Source organism: Salvia hispanica, chromosome 3, assembly GCF_023119035.1.
Source record: "Salvia hispanica cultivar TCC Black 2014 chromosome 3, UniMelb_Shisp_WGS_1.0, whole genome shotgun sequence".
In the NCBI taxonomy this organism is placed as follows: domain Eukaryota; kingdom Viridiplantae; phylum Streptophyta; class Magnoliopsida; order Lamiales; family Lamiaceae; genus Salvia; species Salvia hispanica.
Window position 1 is genome coordinate 55,097,293 of NC_062967.1, and position 22,564 is coordinate 55,119,856.

Consider the following 22,564-nt stretch of genomic DNA (forward strand, 5'->3'; position numbering starts at 1 on the left):
TTAGAAACGCGCGCCCATCGTCCACGTCGTCCACAGTGGCGGACGATGCGACGGACGATGGGTATCCTCCGCGCATCATCCGCGGACGATCTATCGGGCGCGGACGATGGTTAACCCATCGTCTGCCCCATTGCGGATGCCCTTATATACTCCCTCCCGTCAAATTTGGCACCATTTGATTCGGCACGAGTTTTAAGAAATGTAATAGAAAGTGGGTTGAAAAAGTTGGTGGTATTACTTTTAAAATAAAATGTAAGTGGGAATGAGTTAGTGGAATGTGAGGTTCATTTCTAAAAATGGTAAAAGAGAAATGTAACAAATTTTAGGGACAGGCGAAAAAGAAAATAGGTGACACATTTTAAGGGACAGAGAGAGTATAATCTTATGAATTTCTTCTAGTGAAATCCTGCATTGAATCCAAAATTAAAAAAAAAAAGAAAAAGAACAAAAATAAAATGAACCATCCAACTAAATTATCTGCAAGAAAAGATCCTTATTAAAATTTTTATTATTAAAGAAAAGTTCTTTATTCAATTTTAAAATTCTTTAATATAACAAGAAGCAATTTTACTTGCATGTCACATAATTAAGTGATAATATTGAAGGTCAAATTATATTTAGAAAATTCGTCAAAAATATATTGTAAAAATATTTATAAAAAATATGAGTATATGATAAGTTTATTAAAAATATATATCCTTTAAGGTATCGAGGGTATTTTCGTCTAGAAAAACTCAAAAATAGTAAAAAAATACTTCAAATGATATTAACCCATAGTTAATGGACCTAAAATGATATTTTCAAAGTTCACGGACCTAAAATGATACTTTGGCAAAGTTCGTGGACTAAAAAAGATTTTCCCTCTAAAATTAATATATAAATGAGTTTTACCATTTTACTTCTTTCCCATTTTCCCATAAAATCAAACAATTTCTAAAACTCATTTCAAATCGGAGATAGATGGTGGATGGAGGGAATAGTAATTTCGGGGTGGATTCAAAGGGGATAACAATGAAGTTATTAAATGGCTAACATAATTAGTAGAATTAATGATACTCCTATATGGCAGTGAAGTGAGATACTCAAAATCGCATCAACACAGAAGTACGAATTAAGCAACAGCAGAACACTTCAGTTAACGGTGCTCACGTTTTTCCACGCTGCATTCTTCTTCGCTTTCTTCTTCAATTCAACCAACGGCTAACTGTTCGACGAAATGCCTGAACGATGCTAGCTCTCACAGCTCACGCCCAAATCCCAACCTCAAACATCTGCGTCGCTTGCTTCAACTCTCGTCTCTCCCCCGCCCTCATTTTCGTGTCCAACTCCAACAAATTCCTGAACTTCAGTTTCCAGTTGAACGAAGAGAGGCGGGCGCTCAAATCAGGGATTAATCTCGACAGGTCTTGGTGCTGCGGGTCCCACCAGGGTGACAGGGACGTGGAATTGGAGGCGGAGATAATGAATTTCATGGCGAAGTCCGAGAAACCTTCTATGTTCCCGACGAAGGAGGAGTTGGTGAGAGCTGGGAGATTCGATTTGGTGAGAGCTATAAACAAGAGAGGCGGGTGGTATTCTCTTGGTTGGGACGACAAAAATGTGGAGGAAACAACCGATTCTGATATTGCGGAGTTCCACAGGAGAATTGAGAGTTGTAAACAGAGTACTTCCTCGAGTTTCTTTGATGATGGTATCGTAAACCCTAGTTCGCAGCTCCCTGGTTCATCCTTATTGGAAACATCACAGTCAGATTTCTTTCTCTCTTCTTTCTTTTGTTTCCTGTGAATTTCTAGATAATGTGTTATTTTGTCCTTTTCTATTTTCTCAAATGTTATTGTTTTCTTTGCATATCCGTCTATTATCTGTAGATTTTCTACTTTCAGTAACATTAATTGAAAAAACATTACAAAAAGAAAGAAAGTTCTCGTTATCCGTTATTTAATGCTATAAAGAAGGAAGCTAAAACATTATTGGGAAAATGATAATACCTGCTTATACTGTACTTGCCATTTCTGGAGCTTAGTAAGTTAGTTCTCTGGATATATCAATTATAGACATGTTTCTTTTTTCTGTGGTGTAGGCAGCTTGCTGCTGATGTAGACTCTGGGATTGATGGAATATTGAGTAGATTGGAGAAGCAGAGGAACAGTGATTACCCGGGTATCAAGTTAGGGAAAGATGGGTATGAAGCTCAAACCAAAAGTGAAGATGAGGGAAATGACAGGCATTCTGATAACCCCTTAGGTTTCAGTAAGTTTTTTCTTGATGATATGCAATACGTTTATTTGGGTAGCCCAAGGAATTTATTCGACTGTTGTGGCTTTGCTGTGTTAGAAGAATTAGGTTTTATCTTGTTTATGGTTCTTACAATTGCAATTTAAAGTGTGGGATTTGGCGCTTCTAAATTTGTAAAGGTGGGACCGATCATGAAGAAAACATCAGACCAAGGCCTGCTTACCATTCCAAGGGCACGGCTCCGGCTTCGGCTTCATCTGCTGACAACATTAGTCATTATACTGAACCAGAAACTTGGAGAAGTTGGCTGAATAGACGAGCAGGGTTCCCACTTACTGAGTTTGAAGGTGCTTTAATGTTCCTCCCTTTTTAGGCAAAAGTGCTTAAAATGTTAGTTTTTTTTTAATCAGTGTATTTTTATGGTTCCAGTTTTCTCATATTGGTGTTTGAACCCTTAATATGCAGCTGCAGAGATTTCATTTGAAAAAAATCCTGTTGATACTAATAAAGAGAGCTATCATGATGGAATAACTGTAACCACTAAGGAATATGCTGAAGACATGGATGAACACAAAGAGATCAATTATAATGACATACAAACTCGTCTTCGGGATCTAGAATCTGAGCTCACAACAGCTCTTCGCTCCATTAGATCTGGACGGGAAGATAGTATTTCGAAAGAGGTGCTGTAACTTTAACTTTTGTCGTTTATTTGATGTTTCATCCATATGAGTTACTGAATTGTGTTAATTAATGAACTAGAAGCAATGTCATCTTAAGTGATAAGTCGAGTTTTGTATATTTTGTACACCATAGTATTTATCATAATTAGAATAATTTGAAGAACGTAAGTTTGCCCCTCAGACCCAAATTACAGAGAAAAACATTTCCAAGTTCCAACTCCTTAATTATATCTGCAAAAAGGTTTTTGGATTTCATTTTCATCAATGCACCTTTCTTTTCTAGGTAACTGGAGGTTCTACCGATTTGCAGTCTCTTTCTGATGCTGTGGAGTTCCAAGAGAATGAAGTCATGAGTGCGAAACAGCAACTAAGGTCACTAAGAGCAAAGCTGGCTGTAGTAGAGGGGAAAATGACATTAGCGAGAATGTACGACACTCGTATATTTGATAGTATATAGCTGCAACTAGCCAACTAGCTTATATATCAATCTGTTTTTCACAGTGAAGCACAAAAGATAATAGAAGTGAAGAAGAGACGGATAGGTGATGCTCGTAGGTCTTTGCAACTTCTTCGAACAACCTCCATAGTATGGCCTAATTCAGCCTCTGAGGTATCCTTAGTAGGCTCTTTTGATGGCTGGACAACTCAGGTTAGATATTTTTAATAAGTTGAAAGCTCTGTTGAGTAACTTGAGTTTAAACTTTCATCCTATCACTATCGTATGCTTTTTGATTCCAATATAATTCTTTTGGTTCCTCATGTCATGCAAACTGTAATTGGGCTGGCTGCCAAGCAATATTTTTTTTTGCTCTAGCTTGCTTAATACTGTTATTGGGTCTTACAAAAATGAGATCCTAAGCTTGATGTTGAACACTTCCATATGTGGGTAATTCCATTTGCTACTATGAGATATTGAAGTAGAAGATCTAGAGAGGACATTGGATTTGTGAGAATCCATACATAACCTCGTGATGCCATAAGAAAGAATATAATGCAACCTACCTTTTGTAGTTGCAACTTACCCATATAATGTGCAAAATTCTGGCAAAATATATAATACACCTGTCACTCCGCCTCACGAATTTTTTTACCCCTGAATTCTACTAGATTCCCATGTAATGCGTTCTTTAAAACTGTGTTGACATATTTTGTTTGGTAATATTGAGACTTTGTTCGTTTACTTTTATTAGTGCTAGACTGCAAGCATGTGTTAGAATTTGTTTGTCTGGTGAATTGTTCATGAAATATAAAATAATGTCATGCATAACCATCGTTCAGAAGAATTTTTGTCAAAAGTTCCATCTGCAGCAGTTGCAATGGACTTTAGACTAGCCATTGAGGATAAGTGATGGGTGTTATGGATTTGATATGATGCAGAGAAGAATGCGGAGATCAAAGTCAGGCATATTCTCGATAACCCTGAAGCTGTATCCGGGCAGATACGAGGTAAGGGTTGTTGGAACAACTTGATTACCTTACTTGATACTTAAAATGTTTGTCATCATCTTGCAGATCAAATTCATAGTTGATGGAAAATGGAAACTCGATCCTCTGCGCCCTATCGTTAACAACAATGGACATGAGAATAACCTTTTCATTGTTACATGAATCTGTAGAGAATTTTGTGGCAGGTCTATGTAGAAAGATGCACCAAAAAACTGGTTGTTATACTGTTTGTAAGCTGTAGGAAATTCATTTCGATTCTTTCTAGTGTTTTTTTTGGTGGGGATGTATATTTATTGTGTGGCGATGCACACATTTTTTATATTCTTTTATAAGATAATCTTAGTAATGTTGCATCTTCAGTACTAGCTTGTTAAGTCAGTATTTATTTATTCATTGTAATTATTTAGGTGAAAAAGGCCAGTCCTCTTGCATTGGCGAAATAAACGATGAACATTGGATTTGTACCTCGATTAATCCCCTCAATCTTGTTTCCTGTGGCCTTGCTAATGGCTTCATTAATCAACACCCCAAATCCATTTCATTTCCTAGTCTTGAATGGCTTCTCTTTTATTCCACTCCACATCCCTTTCAGTTTCAGCAGCATCTCGTTTAAAATGCAAAAAGCTCCTAATATCAGTTCCAAGAATCAACTCCTTTACACTCCCACGTGCCGTCGCAAAACCAGAATCTCTCGTTTTATTTCCGTCTTTCCTCCATCTGGGCCGCCTCAAAATTGCTGCCACTGGAGCTCTATCGGATGATTTTATTGGAAAAGTTGAAAAGGATGAATCTTTGTGGATGTCGGAAGAGAAATGGGTGAAATTCATGTTCTGGGTTGTGTTGTTTGCGTCGGCGTCTCTTGGATTGCATGCATTGTGTGGAGATGCGAGAGCTGCAGTTGGTGCTGGTGCTGACAGCATCAGGGGTTCTGGCTTCGGCGTAAAGGTGGCTAAAGCTTTGCGGGCTTCGGGTTGGCCCGATGAAGCTGTTGTCTTCGCCCTAGCTACGCTGCCAGTGATCGAGCTCCGTGGCGCTATCCCGGTTGGTTATTGGTTGCAACTCCACCCAGTTTTCCTCACAGTCTTGTCTGTTCTTGGGTACGTATCTACAACACTATTTTATGTGGTGTGAATATTTATGTACATGATTCCATCTTGGTTGGTAATCACAATGATGTGTACATTTCACTCTGTGCCTTGCTACTCACACTTTTCTTTTCGGCCCGTCCTAAATTACTTGTCATGTTTCTACTATAAGTAAGAATCATGGTATTTAATTAAGATATTAGATTTAATTAAGCGTTCTATTAAGTGTTCTCTTCTTAAACTTAAAATGTTAATTTAGTTACACAAATTATCAATCTTAAATTTACAACCTAAAATGAAAAGTGCGAGTAGCATGAGATAGAGGAAGTATATTTTATGGAAAATCCTTATGTCAATTGCAGGAACATGGTCCCTGTCCCCTTCATCATAGTATACCTGAAGAAAGTTGCAGCTTTTCTCACTGCAAAGAACGAAGCTGCTTCTCGTTTATTGGACATGCTACTCGACAAGGCCAAACACAAGGCAGCTCCAGTGAAAGAATTCCAGTGGATTGGCTTGATGTTATTTGTAGCAGTGCCATTTCCCGGAACTGGAGCTTGGACCGGAGCCTTCATTGCATCCATACTGGACATGCCCTTTTGGCCAGCTGTTACTGCAAATCTCGTTGGCGTCATCCTAGCAGCCCTTGTCGTAAACTTACTTGTTTATCTTGGACTCAAGTATGCTGTTGTCTCTGCTATTGTTCTACTTGTCGCCTCCACCTTCATGTGGAGCATCCTCCGCGCCCTTAAAAAGTCGTTCGGATGATGCATATTATGAGGATACCATGCTTCCTACTAACAAACTTATAGTGTAAGATATATAGGTGCAGTTGTTGAAATGTACCTCAAGAAATGGTTAAATATAGATAAGCACCCCTTTATAAGTGTTAGAAATGGATTAGTTACCGGTATGTTATGATGTTTGCTCAGGACTATCAATACACTGTTGTTCTTGTTGCAATTAAATGTATATAAGGATAATCTATGTGTGTTTCAGCTTAGTTTGAAGGTTTAGGTAAGCGCTAGGCAACCACCAATCATATAAATATGGATTGTGATCTCGAAAAATATGTGATTCGAACATTCGATCTATTGGTTGGAGTGGAAGCATCTTACTGATTGAGGACACTACTTTTTGGTCTCTTAATTGCGAGTGATATTTTTATTTGTAAATATTGAGTTTTAGATCTCCCATTTCTCAGAATCTTGTATCATTTGTTAAAGAGTAAATGTCAATTTTGGTCCTAAACATATGACCAAAATACGAAATTGGTCCAAAACATTCACTTTTTGAAAATTAATCCTTTTTTTTATGGAACCGTCAAAATCTAACGGTTCCTTTATTTTTTAGTTATAACAAAAATTAGGTTAGTGAATATTTTATAAATTTTAATTGAATTTTATTTTTATTATAGGTCCAAAAATATTTTTTAAATTTTAATATTTTTTGTTATACGTATTAAAACATTTTATGAATATTAATATATTTTGATATAGGTAAAAATATATTTAATAAATTTTAATATTGAATTAGTTAGGTTAATAGGTTAGTTGAATTTATAATTAAGTCATTAATTTGATCAAATCACGTTTGACCGTTAAATATAACTAAAAATGTTACTCCCTCCGTCCCGCTTAAGATGACACGTTTTCCTTTTTAGTTTGTCCCAACTAAGATGACACATTTCCTTTTTTGGTAACTTTCTCTCTCCAATTAATACACACAACCATTTTTTCTCACTCCTATTAAAATATCCATCTTTCTTTATCTCTCTACTTTAATACTTACACCCACCTTCTATCTCTCCAATTAAACACTTTAACCAATAACTCCTAAAACCCCGTGCCGGCTAAGCAATGTGTCATCTTAGCCGGGACGGAGGGAGTAATTTTTTGGACCAAAATATATTGTTTGGGACTAAAAGGTAATTAACTTAATGTAAATGGCAAAAAAGTTTATCAGAGGAAATGTAGAAGACCAAATTTGAATTTTAGTTCAGAATTTATATTCGCCGTTTATACTCCCTCCGTCCCATTAGAAATGTAACATTTATTTTTCGGCACGTGGTTTTATAGTGTTATTTTGTGAGTTAATGATGAGAAAATAAAGTAAGAGGGATGAAAAGATAGAGATGATGTTTCCATTTTAGGAAACTTTTCATTTATAATTAGGCAATTCAAAATGAAAAACGTTTCATTTTTAATTGGACAGAGGGAGTATATGTCATTACTGGAGTTGTGATGTAGGCCGAACCAATTTTTAGTGCCAATCCATCGAACCAAAATATAGTTCATTACTCCCTCCGTACCAGTTTAAGAGTAAGGTTTAGTTATGGCACGGATTTTAAGAAATTGGTGGAGTGTGTGTAGTGCCAATCCATCGAACCAAAATATAGTTCATTACTCCCTCAGTACTAGTTTAAGAGTAAGATTTAGTTATAGCACAGATTTTAAGAAATTGGTGGAGTATGTAATAAATGAAGTGTGATAGTGGTTGTTGGAGTGTGTAATAATTGAAGTGAGGTAGAGGAAAGTGTGACACTTTTGACTTTTTGTGTGTTTATGATTTTGTTTTGTTTTAATTTTATGAAAGTAATGACATTTGAATGTAAATTTCATCAACAATGATGTTAAATTTTATGTCCAAATATGGTAGATTCTAAATGTGACTCTTAAATTGGGACGGAATTAAATGACAAAATGTGACTCTTAAACTGGGACGGAGGGAGTATTAGACAATATCAGCCAGGGGTGGCAAAATGGGTAGCGGGTAATGGGTAATTCCCATTTTGACCGTGTTACCCACCGGGTATCGGGTACCCGCTACTCGATGATAACGGGAAATGGGGCGAGATCGGGTAGTGTGTTTTAGAGTTTTGTGGGTATACTCGTTATCCCGATAATACCCGTTATTATTAGTATTAGCCATATATCATTTTTTAATACTCCCTCCATTCCATATTAATAGAGACGTTTCAATTAGTTAAGACGGAGAAAAAAAGTAAATAGTTAAAAATAGAGAAAAAGTAAAGTAAAAGAGATATAATGTAGAGAAGAGTATTTATATTATTATTTTTCTAAAATGAGTGAAGAAAATGAAATGCCTCTATTAAGGTGGGATAATGAGAGTACCTTATACTATAATCTTAGAGTTCTTTTGAAACATTTTTATATTCCAACGTACATACAATTAAAAATTCACCAGAACTAGCTATAGAGTGTCCCCTCACTTTTATTTTCAATATATTCAAAGCTTACCATCGATATTAATAAAGTAAATTAGGGAACATTGACGGCTATTATGATTTTCAAATTTTTATCAGAATTTCGGGTCGGATACAGGTACCTGCAATGTCGGGTACAGGATACCCGACACGGGTATCGGGTAATCCCGGTATGTTGCGGGGTGTGTATTGGGACAACAAATTTGGCTAAAATCAGGTACGGATACCTGCGGGTAACCCGTTTCGCCACCCCTAGACAATACATAGTCCATTTTAAAATCATTTTAGTTCAGTCTTTCTGCAATGAAGTAAAACGATCTAATAATGAAGTCTTAATAAATGGAAGTAAAACGATCCAAAAATGAAGTAAATCATTAGCTTGATTTATTTCATCCACTGGATTAGAAAAATAGATGACTGAGTTTTAGACTCTAGTTTGGTCTTTTTGGTCTTTAAAATTAGTTCTGGCATTGGAGTACAATCTAATTAATAAACCAACAACCATGATTAGCATATTTCGTTCGAATCAGAATTTATGTACTTTGTGTGCAGTTAGCTAGAATATAGGCTTAGGATGCAAACTACACTATTTCTCAAAACATATCACATAAAAGAGAGAGAGATCACACAATTTCTAACTTGTGTAATAGAATATGACGATTCCATCATTGTCAAGGTTGAACCACAAATGGAAAGATACAGTGTGTTGGTGCAAACCTAAGTATCAGAATTTCCTGTTGCCGCAGATGAGATGAGATTGTCTTCTCCAACTACGACGTACTGGCGCCCATTGACAAGCCCCTAACAGCAACTTTGACGGCTCCAACCACGCTGAGTTGTCTCATCTCTGGGCTCAACCTGTGTTTATCGTCATTCTTGCAACAGTCGTCTGTCTGTATTCCGACAAAGAATGCTACCTGCATGTTCCAACACCAGTTCAAAGCAAAACCACACATTCTAGGAAGAGGAAAAAGCTCAAAGACTGTATTGTCACAATCTAAGATTGAGACAGCGTGCGGCTGTTAAACTCCACGGCCCTTTTAATAAATATGGTATACTGGAGAAAAACATAGTATTGACAGGAGATACAGCAAGTCGGCGCATGTGAAATTAACTTGCAACTCGCATGTGAACTATGTCTGAGCTGATTAAATTTTCATACCATAAATTTCATAATATAACTTAAAAGAAATGCTTTATCAGAGCACAGATTAACAAGACCAAGAAGCTTAGCGTGGCTGAACAGTCGGTTTTGTGGTGCACAGAAGCATATCTTTTGAGTGACATGATGATATTTATTGTTGTTCAAATAGATTTAGTGCAGACCAGTAGAAAAGTTTAATTTAAAACTGGTAGTGACAAGAAGCATTTGAAATATAATAATAATGAGCTATTTATCTCATAGACAGAAATAAAATTACCTTTCCCGAAGCGTTCCGCACCGGAGAAATGTGAAGAAAATTCCAAAAAGATGTCCTATCTTTTCTGCGAGAAACAATGAAGAAGCAAAGTCGTATATATAATATTTTTCAATGAAGCAATCCATAAAAATGTAGTATGAGTCGTCAACCTGTAGTTTAGGATACGTACTGTACAAGCTTGCTGGTTTTGAATGCATTCCTTTATCTGCAAATTTGAAGCAAAAATCACACAACTTTTACTTATGTTTTCCGAATTGGGGCGTGGCCGAAGCTTAGATAGCCAAATTTTAATAAACTATGAGCAGAAACAAGGATTTCGTAATCATGAGAATGTTTATGATAAAAAATAAAAATTATAGAAAATTCTTCTTTACCTCAAACTGTGCGGTTGGGTCTGTATGAGTCCCACTCAAGAATCGGCAATTTCGCCCCAGTACTTCATGCCTAGCATAGCCTGTCCAGAAAAGCAGGGGAAGTTCGAAGGCGATCAGATTGAGCAGATAAATATTCAGAGTATAGAAAATGTCTCATTTGTTAAGATAAAATTGGCGTGCCTGTCAGTTTCAGGAATGCCTCACTCGCATATGTTATAGGCATGTCAGGTAAGAGCGCATCCGTTCTGTTCAGTAGCGTGTCACCAAGAAAAGGAGGCAGCTAAAGTCAGCAAAATGACCTATCCTAAACAGTAGTATATTATATGAAGACATGATCTTGTGAATATGAACGAACTCACAATACAAAGCTTTGTTTGATTCTACCGAGAGATATATTTAAAGATGAAACAAGCTGTGCATTCCCAGTTGGGCAACATCTTTTTCCGCTGACCAGTCTGCCTGTATGCTCGCTGTAGTGTGTCAGAACAGACAAAATGTTGTTAATTGCAGTGCTGGCCTTTGTCTTCTCTAGCTCAGTTGCTTCACAAGACTCATTCATCTCATCTTCTGCAATATTCGAATAAGTTGCAGTGTGTCAGCACCCACGGTTTTGTGTATTCGTTACATTACATAGTCTGTGACTGTGGGGAAGGGGTGGAGGCGTGGGTAGATGACCTTCAAATTTCTAGTCAAAAAGGGAAAGTATGAGATGAATCAATCAGCTTGATCACTACCACAAAACTAACTTAAGTTTAAGTTTATATAGAAAAACATTGCAACAAGTAAAACCATGAAAATGGTGAGATATAGCAACAAGTATACCATCTTAACACATCAAGCCTCAGACCACACTACACAATACAGTTACAAAAACTCAGCAGTCAAAAACAATACTAACCACGATCATCAAGGCTAGAAACCGGCTCCACGGAGGATGCACATCCCCTTTCCAAGAATGGATCAGAACAAACTTCCCTCCTACAACACCTGAAAACAGTATCACGAACTCCAACCCCATCTTCAAACTCACTCCTTACCCGGAGTCGAGACAACCTAGGCCTCCTCGAGAGAGGCACCTGAACCCCCAAAAAATGAATCACCCTATCATCCTCCTTGCTGAAAACAGGACACATTTGGAACAACATCCAAAAGGGGGTCCCATCCTTCCTATAATTCAACAAACTGATCTGCACACCCCTCTCCTCCCTAATTGCTTCACGAATCACCATAACCGACCTCCTATCCGTGCCCGGACCCTGGAACATCCTCCCGTTCCTCCCAACCACCTCCTCTCTAGAGTAACCAACCATTTTCAAGAATTCATTAGAAGCAAACACAATAGGGTGACCAGGAGCGCAAGGATCGGTTATTGTAAAACAATCAGGGAATTCATTCAGAGCTTCCCTCGCCCACACCGAGTACCTCAAATCAAATGACGTGATATCCAATCCCAATTGTGATTCCATATCAAATACACAAACTTCCCCTCAAAGATTGAACCTTTATGCCCAAAACTCAACCCTAATCCCAATCTCACTCCCATGTGTCGCTATCAGTTTCCCAGAGAAGCTAAAACTAAGGGTTTTAAGGTTGAATTTTGCAGCCATAAGCAGCCATGGAGAAAATACAAGGTGTGGAAAATGATAATATTAAAAAAAAAAAGGACATATATATTTCAGAAATTTGTGGATGGAAAGGAAGATACAATAGGGAGGGATATTGATTGAAGGTTATAGCCATACAAGGAAAGGGTGGTTAGGGTGTGTGATTAGTGTGAGAGTAGAATTGGGAGAATTAAAACTACAAGTTGATTGTTGTGAGAGGAAATATCTGGAGCAGAAAAGAGTTGAGATATACCCATCAATCGCTTTAGTTAGACTGATAGCGAGGAAACATCAATTCTAATTTCTAATTTCTCAGAGAGAGAGAGCTGCAGTGACGCCTTCCCCAGCTATGGAGTATCATCACCAGATCGATTTTTTTATTTTTTTTTTTGCTTCGCCTTCGTCTTTAACTATCGATTACCAAAAAAAAAGAAGATAATCAGTCTCAAGTTTATCGGTTTCTTTGGCATATATCTGCCGCCAACCTATCATTTCAGGTAATTCGTCGTTTACAGAGATAAAATATTGTATTTTTTTTTTCTTTTTAGTAAATAAACCTCATATTGTATTATGAGTTAATAAGAACAATATAAGCTAAAATAAATGGAAAAGCACGATATAATTTCCATTTTTGGAAAAATTTCATTTTTAATGAAATAATTAGAAAAGGAAAAATGTTTCATTTTTAATGGGACAGAAGGAGTTCTTATATTACTCAAAATTAATACTGCCTTTGTTCCTAAAAAATAGACAACATTTAAAACGACATTGATTTTAATATACAATTGGTAACGTAAGAGAAAGACAGAAAAAAAAGTAATTGGAATATTGTTAATGGAGAATGAGACTCATCCCATTAAAGCTTAAAGTTTCTTTAAATAGAATTGGTCTATTTTTAAGGGACATTTTAAAATGGAAAAATGGTCTATTTTTTGGAGACGAATGAGGTATATAAATATGAGATTTATACCTCATCAATTTAATTTTCTAATCATTTATCTTATAAAGTCAAATAATAAAACTTATGCCTAGTCTACTCCCTTAGTTCCATAAAAATAAGAACATTTTCTTTTTCGTTCGTCCCATCAAAATATCTCATTTTAATTTATGGAAACTTTTTCCAAACCCATTACATATATACTTCAATTTATTTACAATTTATACTAATATAGTATTATACAATAATAATAAAATGAGTCCACTATTCACTAACACTGTTTTAACTATCATTCGTATTGTCACTCTTATTTTATCAATGCATTAGTTCACGTGTCATCTCAAATATCCTTATTGTTTTAGGAGAGTAGTACTGGTTACAATTTTCTTAAAAGACCGGCACTATTTGTGCTTTTTCTTTTTATTCTAATTTTTCCTTGCAATCAACCCTGGAATGCACAACACTTAATTAGTTTATAAATATAAGAAATATTGCTTCACATTAATATATATGAATAATATTATGAATCACAAATACTTATAATTCAAACCCCAATCTACTATTCCCTTCGTTACATAGTAATGGAGACGTTTCTTTTCGGCACGAAGATTAAGAAAAATTGTGTTAAATGAGTTAAGTAAATGGAGAGTAAAGTGGAAAATGAAAAAGGTGGATCCTAGCCAGCCTAATGGCTTAGACAAACGTCCTTGCCATGTACACAGAAACATGGGCATACCCATGTGGGATAGTCCGGGTCTATCCCGAAACCACAAATAGAGACCCTCCATGGGTGGAGGGCGGGCCTCATTAAAACCTCTTGGGGCAAAACCCAAATGGGAAAAATCCCCAAGAGGAAAAAGAGTACCCTAAAAGAAACTGGGGGGGGGGGAGGAGGTGTGAAAGACAGTAGTTGCTTTGAGGTTCACGAGCCACGGTGTTGAATGGTGTTACCGAACGCAAGCCAAGCCCGGGGCCGAGTGTGGCACGGCCGAAGCGAAATTTATCGTTCTTTTCGAAAAGTTTATACTGTTGGGCTCGGAATACTAAGATCACAATTATATGGGCGACCGAGAGACTAGTGATGCGAGCCGATGGGGAGCCCGGATGGGCTTTGTTCTCAGCCCCCATGGGCAATGAGGCGTATAGAAGGGCCTGAGCCAGCTTAACAATCCATCGACGTCCCTAACAAAATGCAAGACCGTCCAGGGGCGTGCGAGCGTCCTTGAAATTTATCGTACGTAAAGGGATTGTCATACTGCTGGGTTTGGAAAACCCAGGGAATTCTTATATGGGCGACTGGGACATCAGATGAGAGGGTCCGAGAGATGGCTACGAGGGATGTCCATGTACATAAGGCCTAAGCATCTGCCAAGATAGGTACAATAAAAACCGAACCATCCTACAACGGGGGTCATCCATTGTAGTGGCGAAACCCAAACCAAGGTAAATAGCTTGGTGCCACATTTTTATTACTTCAGTTGGGTTAAAGTACATGTACAATGGGAACTGAAAGACGAAACGGGGAGGCAAACCACGAGGGATGCTAGTGTCAGGGATCAAGGCCGGACCCTCACGTTCCTAGAAAATGTTGTACGAGCTCATGCGGGAAGCTTGAGTACAAGGTGGCATATGTGATCTTCTTGACTTCGAACACGATGTGTCTTGGTTCAAAGGTGGTCCCATCATGTATGAGTGCATTGCGAGCTCTCCAGATAAGGCTCACGGTCGTCATAAGGGCCAGTCTCCTAGCATTTCGCATAATTGTTGCTCCGTGTCGCTCCTTGGTAATCCATTTGATTGCAATTTGAATGGAGCTCATCAATCTTCTCATACCCAGCCAGGTTTTAATCTCATGCCACACCAGCCTTGTTTGTGGGTAGTTGAAAAAGAGATGGTTGGCGGACTCAGGGTTTACCAAGCACAGGGGGCAGTGCTGGTCTTCGTTCAAGTAACCTAGCCGGTCGCGTGTTGCTAAACGACCTTTGATAGCTTGCCAGGTTGTGAAAGAGAACTTTGGGGGCACGAAATCCTTCCAAACGAAGCTTGGCCAGAACTTGCGAACACCTTTCGGCCGGAACCATTCATAAGCTTCAGTTGTTCCTTTGGTCGCGTACCACTTCTCCCAAAGATTTACCACCTCAGGCTGAGGGTGACTTGTAACCATGTTGTCTCGGATTTCAAGAATTCTCTTGAAGAGGGGAGAATCCCGTGCCTTTGTTGTCCACTCTCAAATTGTCTTGCCCCTAAGATATTCGGTATGGATCCATTTGATCCATAGGGAGTCTTTTTCAGCATGGATGTTCCATAGGTTGCGGTCGAGAAGGGCTTTGTTCCATGCACTTAAGTTTCTGAAGCCGAGCCCGCATTCTTCTTTCGGTAGACAAAGGTCCTTCCATGCTACGGGTGGATATCTCGTTCCCCAGAGGAATTGCCGACTTATAGATGTAATACAATCAATGACATTGGCTGGTAGCGGGAAAACTTGTAGCCAAAAGCATTCCACGCCTTGTAAGACCGATCGGATTAACTCCGTTTTCCCCGCATAAGAGAGATTTTTGCATGTCCACTTGTTAGTCGTTGAGGCGATCTTATCAATCAACGGAGAGTAATGCATGATATTCAGTTTCTTGGATTCAAGTGGGACTCCCAGGTATTTGACGGGGAGATTGCCACTTGGGAAACCGAAGATCCCTTTAAGCTCCTCCATTTTCCTACTTTGGAATTTACCACACGTGAAGAGGAGGGACTTCCCTTGGTTGATCTCCAGACCCGAGCATTTTGAAAATTCCATCATCGTGTCCCTAAGAATGCCAATGGACATCGCGTCCACTCTACAGAAAAGCATGAGATCATCTGCGAATGCAAGGTGGGTGATCTTCTCCCTTGCACATTTAGCATGGTAGTTGAAATTAATGTTGGCAGTGCGGGCGGCAAGAAGCCTAGACAGATATTCCATGCAGAATATAAAGAGGGTGGGGGACATAGGGTCACCTTGTCGGATGCCTCGTTTGCCAGCGAAGAAACCATGTGGGCTTCCGTTAATGGCAATGGAGAACCGTGGTGTAGTGATGCACTGCATCACCCAAAAGATGAACTTTGGATGGACGTTTAGCCCTTTGAGAGTTGCTCGAATGAACTCCCATTCAATCGTATCATAGGCCTTGCGGAGATCAATTTTGATGGTGCACCTTGGGGAGTTCTTTTTGTTCACATATCCATGCATCAATTCCTGGGCCAAATGGATGTTATCCATTATATTCCTCCCTGGGATAAATGCTGATTGTGCCCCGTTCACCAGGTTGCTTGACAGTAGAAGCATCCTTGTCGATAAGATCTTAGTGATGGTTTTGTAAATGACGTTGCAGTAAGAGATATGCCTAAAATCTCCAACTGTAGGATTGATTGCCGTCTTAGGGATCAGGCTCACAATCGTTGTGTTGAGATTCCCCAAAAGATGGCCGGTATTGAAAAACTCCTTGACCGCTTCAACCACTTCATGCCCAATTTTGTGCCATTGCTTCTTGAAGAAGGCAGAAGTGTAGCCGTCGGGTCCTGGTGCCTTTTCATTCCCAATGTCGAAGAGAGCTTCTTTGATCTCTTCTTCAGTGACTTCTCGGGTAAGGGCTTGGTTCTCCTCTTTATTGACCAGCGCACCTTCTCTAATCACTTGATCTTTAATGGGATCAGTCTGCATCTTAGTGCCCAAGAGAGTTGTGTAATGCTCCACAAAATCATGGATGATCTCTCGTTGGTCCCTAATAATTGTACCATCGTTCCTATGGAGGAGGGCAATGTAATTCCTTGAGTTATTCCTCTTGACGAGGGAATGAAAGAAGGCAGTGCTCCGATCACTAAGAAGGTTGTACTTCAGCTTTGCTTTTTGTTCGAAGAACGCTCGTTCAGACTCCAAGAGGTAGGCAGTAAGCTTCTTTTGGGTCAAGATTTGCTCCCTCAGAGGCGCATTTTCCGTGTCCGTGTATGCTTTCAGTTGTAGATCGGCTAGCTTCTCAGATGCTTCTTTTGCCCGGTTGGAAAGGTCGCTAAACTCTTGGAAATTGAACGCTTTAAGGTGGACTTTGAAAAGCTTGCAGTGCTCAGAGAGCTTAAATTGGGCCGTTCCATTCACTCGAACCGGCCATTTCTCATCCATAAGCTCTGGGAATTTACTATTCTTGAGCCAAAAGTTAAAAAACTTGAAGGGCTTTGGATAGGAAATAGTGTTACCAAACAAAGAGGTGACTACTGGTGAGTGGTCTGAATATGGCCCAGCTGGAAGATACTCCGTAGTGGCCATGTACCCATGAGAGTACCAAGAATCATTGACCATTGCTCGGTCAATTATGCTAAGGATACCCCTTTCTGATTGAGTGAAACGACACCCTGTAGACATTACATCCTCAAGACCAAGCAAGGCACATGTGTCCACCATGTTTTTGACTTCGTACTCCGAGGGGGCGTTCCCCCCGACCCTCTCATCTTCTCCCATAACATTGTTGAAGTCCCCGCTCATAAGGCTTGGTTCATCCTGTGGGACATGTTCAATCAACGAGTCCCAAAGAGGACGTCTATCAGGAATAGTGTGACTGCCATAAACTAAATTAAAGAAGAAGGTATTATCGGAATTCAAGCACCTTATTTTGGTGTGGATGGTATGCACATCCACATGAGTTACTTCAAGCTCCACACGGCTAGGGTTCCAAAGAAGTAGCATCCTGCCTCAGTCACTAAAGATGGAAGTTGTCGGCGTTCCTCCATTCCTTGAATTTATTCTTCATTAAGTAAGAGTAGTTCTTGGTTTTAAGCTTTGTCTCAAGTAGCCCCATAACATCGGTTTTGTGTTTACTCACAAAATCTCTAATCGCAGCTTGTCGGGGGAATTGCTGCATACCCCGTACATTCCATGTTGCAACAATCATTGACACGGTCCTGGATCCTCCTCGGGGCCCTCACCCCCTAACTCCCCTTTTGTGCGTGATTTCGATCGGCTCTTCCTCCTATTGACATCGCCCTTCTTCTTTGATGCAAGACCTTGTCTCTCGGATGGTTCCCCATGCTCTACAATTGCACCAGCTGGTTTAGTTTCATCCTTGTTGGTCGGATTTTCCTTAGTGTTCAGCTGCATCAGTGTACCCTCATTGTTGGTCGTGTTTTCATCTGGAGGGGCCTTGTTGATGGTATTGTTGTCGTGCATCGGAGCTTCTGGGGGTGCAGTATCGTTGTTGGTTGATGGCATGTCCGTTCGTTCAGGTCCTTGTTTAGCTTTGAGCCTAGGGTCACGGCTAATGCTCCTGCCCTGATTAGCTCTTGCTTGCTTCTCAGCCAATTCAAAAACAGTAGCGAAGAGTTCTGCCATTGTAGGCAGAGGTGGGATGGCTAGGTGGTCCGTCTCATTGGGATCACCCAGTGCGTTGAATTTGTTAGGCGTTTCGGGAAAAGCCCCTAACACGGATTTACAATGTTGCACTTGTTGGTTTCTAACGCCCGGGATGTTGTTACCCTTTTGTCTCCACTGGTTCCGTTGGTTAGTCCACTGACCCTTGCTAGGCCCTTCTTGTTGAGAATGGGGAGGAGGAGCCCGTGGTTGATGTGGTGGCGCAGTTGGTTGAGCATTTGGTAGTCGAGTAGCACTCTTTGAACGGCCTCGCGGCTTGGGTGTTTGGTTCACCCCTTTCTTCCCAACTAGCTGCCATTCATCCTTACTACCTGGGCAGTCCTCTTGTGGGTGGCCGAAGTTCTTACATGCTGGGCAGTAGATTGGCATAAAGTCATACTCAAGCTTCACATCAATGAAATCGCCGGATGGTAACTCAACGGTAACTGCGTCCGAGGACGTTGTGCCGTGTTGATTACGACCTGGATTCGAGGACCATCCAATGACTCTCTTCTGAGAGTTTTAAAATCTGTAGAGAGTGGTGTACCGAGATAAGACCCGATCTTGCTTACTGCCGTAAGGTTCCAGAGTTCTAGTGGTAAGTCCACTAGTCGAAGCCACACTAGGACTCGAACTTCCGGTTCCATGTCAGGATCAAATTTTTTCGGCATTGATTGGAGGACTAGTTGCGTTCCGAAGGCATCAAATGGTCCTTTCTACCTTATGAGTTCCATGTCATCCTCGGAGCCAAACTGAAATATCATCCACCCATGCCGGTGGAAAGTGACTCGTGCCTTGCAAGGCCATCGTTTCATGAGTCCATAAATCACTTCTCGACCTGGGAAGCGCCCGGCGAACCTCCCAAGGAGGCACTTGCCCCATCCCCTAGCAACGGGGGTAATATCAGTCTCCTTAAGTGTGATGTAACTAGCTTTTGGGTCCACTTTGTTGAAGTGGACAAGGGAGAGGTCCTCCTTTCGGTAGATTGGGTCAAGCTGGAACTGGTCTGCGCGCTTGAGCCATGTAGAGTAGGCTGGTATATTGACGATGTTTGGCCCGGTAGATGAAGATACCTCCTGCTCTTCATGTGCATTTTGGCTTGTGGAATTGGCTGAGCCTAGTTGCGTTTCAGGCACCTCCAAGTTCCCAATAGTTTGTCTAATTTCATCAAGTCCACACTGTGCCACCATTCTCTCACAAGTGTTGTGCCACGTGGCAAGTAATGAGAGAGAAATTCTCTAGCTAGGTTGGTGTTGTCCCTTTGAATCAGACTCAATTGGTAAAAGATCACATGACTAAGTGTAGCATCAGAGAGTCAACCATAATCTTATTTGTTTGTTAATTTTGGGAAAGGGTTTGTGGCTCTCTCCTCTTGCACCAAAAAGGCAGTCTATGCAGCACCCACAAAAGGAAACTGTCTTGCCAGCACAAAATTCCAAATTCCTGCCCCACTGGCACACGCAAGCGCAGTAGGATTCCTGCAAATGTAGGAACCAGCGTCCAAAGAAACGTCCTTGGCCAGAGAGTCCAAGGTTGACCACTGGTTGGTCACTACAACGGCTAGAACAGGCCGTAGGTGATGATCGACGCCGGAGAAAATAAACGAGACAAATTTAGCTAACTCCACATGAAAATGATGGCATAACATAGAAAGACAAGCTCTAGCACGAAGTTACTTAAATTTAGGCCATGTATTCATGCAAAACTCTAGTAAACAATAATTGGGAGGAGCTTTTTCAGCAATCAAAGGTCTGCGCAGAGGGACACACAACGAGGTATCAAAAGCTACAGATTGAGTACTTAGCTTTCGTTGTAGGCAGGCCGGAGTGGCAGCACGGTGACTGCATGCCGTAATGTTGTATCGAGCTTCTGGCTTTACAGTAAGATCTGGCGGTGACCTGGCAGCCCTCCCGAGTTCCGGGAATTGATGGTCACCGCTGGAGTTTCTTTCAAGAACGAAAGAGAATTTGTAGCAGTTTAGCAATGGATGGACATTCCCCAACCACCACTTGGCCGGCGTCCCCTTGCCTCTTTCTCCGAAAATCACCACAAATCTAACTGGAGTCGGGGATTCTGTGGGGTTGTCGGAGAAAGGAAGGGTTTTCCTTGAACTGTAGTGGCCGAACAAAAGAAATAGTCGAAGGCTTATTTCTCTGAAAATCACCACAGATCCTACAGGTAGTAGAGAATCAATGGGGATGTCGGAGAAGTGATGGAACTTCAGTGGGATTTGATGGATGGAGGAGAGAAAACGAAAATGAGGCGCTAGACGGACCTAGTGAGAGAAATCTCAAAACCCTATTTTCTAGAGAGAAGGCAGAGCGAAAATCTAGAGAGAGAATTACACTACTGAGAGCTGTGACTCTATTACTATGGAACGAAGGGAATATAATGAAGTACAACATAACTTTGAAGTTTTCTATTAAAGGTTATTTGTAAGTCACGTGTTATATTGAACTTCCTCTGTTTGACTGTTTCCTATTTCTATCTACTACATAACATAAAATTTGTCACATATTATTTTTAATATTTTTAGAAATATTTATCCATTCTAATTTCTATATTATTATTTGATAATTCTAATTCATATTTTATTATAAAAGTAATACAAAAGTAGCATTCGTACTCGACTAAAGTTTTCAATTTATTTATCTTTATATTTTTCAAAACTCATGTCCGATTAAGACGGGCTAAAATTTGGAGGATGCATGTAGAATTCTTTTTTGGATATTTTACATTGACGGGCCAAAAATATGGTTAATTTAGATTTATACCAATAAAAGAGTATCACGCGTATACATGATACCGTATTATTGAAACCGAATTTTGAAGAAATATGGGATTGTTAGTAGTAAATTATGACTTCAATTGTAACTTAATAGGAGTAGAAGAGTAAGCAGTGCAACACAAATACAAAGAGTCCTATTAACCACAAATCCACTCTTAAAGAATGAACTAGAGACCAAATTAGGGTCATCCATTTTCTTAATATTGTGGTTATGATTAATATACAATTACTTTAATATTTTATTTAATAAAAACTTTTATATTTTAATTTTAATTTATTTTAATTTATATTAATATATTTTAATTTTTTTAAAATTTTATATTCACTGCATAATGAACTAAATGAATCTATGTTATTAAGTAATTTTTCGTATTCATTATGTAATGAATTTACTTCAACTGAAATATAATTATGTCATAACACATTATGAAGTAATAAACTAATGAAATGAAGTACTAAACTAATGAAATGAAGTAATTACAAAACTGAATAAAGTAATAAATTAACGGAATAAAGTAACAGCATGACTGAATGAAGTAATAAAATAACAGAATGAAGTACTAAACTAATAGAATGAAGTAATAACATAACTGAATGAAGTAATAAACTAACGGAATGAAGTAATAACATGACTGAATGAAGTAATAAACTAACGTAATGAAGTAATAAACTAATAGAATGAAGTAATAGCATGAATAAATGAAGTAATAAACTAACGGAATGAAGTAATAGCACGACTAAATGAAGTAATAAGTTCATAACATACTTCATTTATTTCATTATTTAGTTCATTATGTAGTGAATATAGTTCATTATTTACTCCAACAAGTTTTTATCGAATAAAAAAAATTAAAAAAAATTAAAAAAATTTTAATTTTTTTTTAAAAAAATATTAAAATTAAAAAAAATGAATAAAAAATATTTGTATTTATTAAATATTAAATTAATTGTAAATTAATCAGAACCATAAGATTATAAAAAATGAATGGCCCAAATTTAGTCTTTAATTTAGTACTTAAGAAGAGTTTGATATTGATCGCAATTCTAAATACAGATAAACAAGTACAGTAGTACTTATCCATCCACGTAGTATCATTTAGTAGTCTGTAGTACCCACTCCATTTTGGCTTATTTTATGGATTGTCTATTTTCTTACAAATACTAATTAGAGCAATTTTTCGTGTGGTCTTGATTTAGCTGAAATAAGTTGTTCCTAGTACAGTATCTTTGTCTTCAATCGAGACATGTATGTATAATGTATGCATCTCGTATACTGAGAATTTTAGACGGTTCATAAATAATAGGGTAATTATTTTAATTGTGTATTGTCCTTCCTAAATTTCATCACACTATTATTGATTCTTCAAGATCCGTCCACTCGAATAAACAATCAA

At 38.8% G+C, this 22,564-nt stretch overlaps 4 protein-coding genes across 5 annotated transcripts; 2 read left to right on the forward strand and 2 right to left on the reverse strand.

Annotated features, from left to right (window-relative positions):
- Window positions 1-1,037: 1,037 nt before the first annotated feature.
- LOC125210620 (protein PTST homolog 2, chloroplastic-like) lies at window positions 1,038-4,723 on the forward strand. The gene is made up of 8 exons (XM_048110160.1): window positions 1,038-1,745; window positions 2,081-2,250; window positions 2,415-2,582; window positions 2,701-2,918; window positions 3,202-3,344; window positions 3,420-3,567; window positions 4,296-4,364; window positions 4,431-4,723. The coding sequence occupies exons 1-8, from the start codon at window positions 1,228-1,230 to the stop codon at window positions 4,524-4,526; spliced, it is 1,530 nt and encodes a 509-aa protein (XP_047966117.1). The 5' UTR covers window positions 1,038-1,227; the 3' UTR covers window positions 4,527-4,723.
- A 196-nt stretch (window positions 4,724-4,919) lies between these two features.
- Window positions 4,920-6,382, forward strand: LOC125210549. Its single transcript, XM_048110091.1, has 2 exons — window positions 4,920-5,461; window positions 5,812-6,382. Exons 1-2 carry the CDS (start codon window positions 4,920-4,922, stop codon window positions 6,215-6,217), a joined length of 948 nt encoding a protein of 315 aa, XP_047966048.1. The 3' UTR covers window positions 6,218-6,382.
- A 2,916-nt stretch (window positions 6,383-9,298) lies between these two features.
- Window positions 9,299-12,492, reverse strand: LOC125214552 (protein TWIN LOV 1-like). 2 transcript variants are annotated; one of them, XM_048115627.1, is made up of 7 exons: window positions 11,369-12,490; window positions 10,830-11,037; window positions 10,651-10,715; window positions 10,471-10,550; window positions 10,246-10,301; window positions 10,097-10,160; window positions 9,299-9,592 (listed from the first exon to the last, which is right to left on the reverse strand). In XM_048115627.1, the coding sequence occupies exons 1-7, from the start codon at window positions 11,934-11,936 to the stop codon at window positions 9,446-9,448; spliced, it is 1,188 nt and encodes a 395-aa protein (XP_047971584.1). In that variant the 5' UTR covers window positions 11,937-12,490; the 3' UTR covers window positions 9,299-9,445. The 2 variants fall into 2 exon arrangements, 1 of the variants encoding a protein (XP_047971584.1); XR_007175136.1 differs by having other exon boundaries at window positions 9,508-9,592; window positions 10,266-10,301; window positions 11,369-12,492.
- A 2,089-nt stretch (window positions 12,493-14,581) lies between these two features.
- LOC125210550 lies at window positions 14,582-15,175 on the reverse strand. The gene has a single exon (XM_048110092.1). The coding sequence runs from the start codon at window positions 15,173-15,175 to the stop codon at window positions 14,582-14,584; it is 594 nt and encodes a 197-aa protein (XP_047966049.1).
- Between the last annotated feature and the right edge of the window lie 7,389 nt (window positions 15,176-22,564).

Coding starts and splice junctions, on each gene's coding strand:
- LOC125214552 (XM_048115627.1), bottom strand. CDS start 11,936: ATGGAATCACAATTGGGATTGGATATCACGTCATTTGATTTGAGGTAC. Junction 11,038..11,368: donor TTCTAGCCTTGATGATCGTG/GTTAGTATTGTT, acceptor CGAATATTGCAG/AAGATGAGATGAATGAGTCT. Junction 10,716..10,829: donor ATCAAACAAAGCTTTGTATT/GTGAGTTCGTTC, acceptor GCTACTGAACAG/AACGGATGCGCTCTTACCTG.
- LOC125210550 (XM_048110092.1), bottom strand. CDS start 15,175: ATGGTTACAAGTCACCCTCAGCCTGAGGTGGTAAATCTTTGGGAGAAG.
- LOC125210549 (XM_048110091.1), top strand. CDS start 4,920: ATGGCTTCTCTTTTATTCCACTCCACATCCCTTTCAGTTTCAGCAGCA. Junction 5,462..5,811: donor ACAGTCTTGTCTGTTCTTGG/GTACGTATCTAC, acceptor TGTCAATTGCAG/GAACATGGTCCCTGTCCCCT.
- LOC125210620 (XM_048110160.1), top strand. CDS start 1,228: ATGCTAGCTCTCACAGCTCACGCCCAAATCCCAACCTCAAACATCTGC. Junction 2,251..2,414: donor TGATAACCCCTTAGGTTTCA/GTAAGTTTTTTC, acceptor AAATTTGTAAAG/GTGGGACCGATCATGAAGAA. Junction 4,365..4,430: donor TGTATCCGGGCAGATACGAG/GTAAGGGTTGTT, acceptor ATCATCTTGCAG/ATCAAATTCATAGTTGATGG.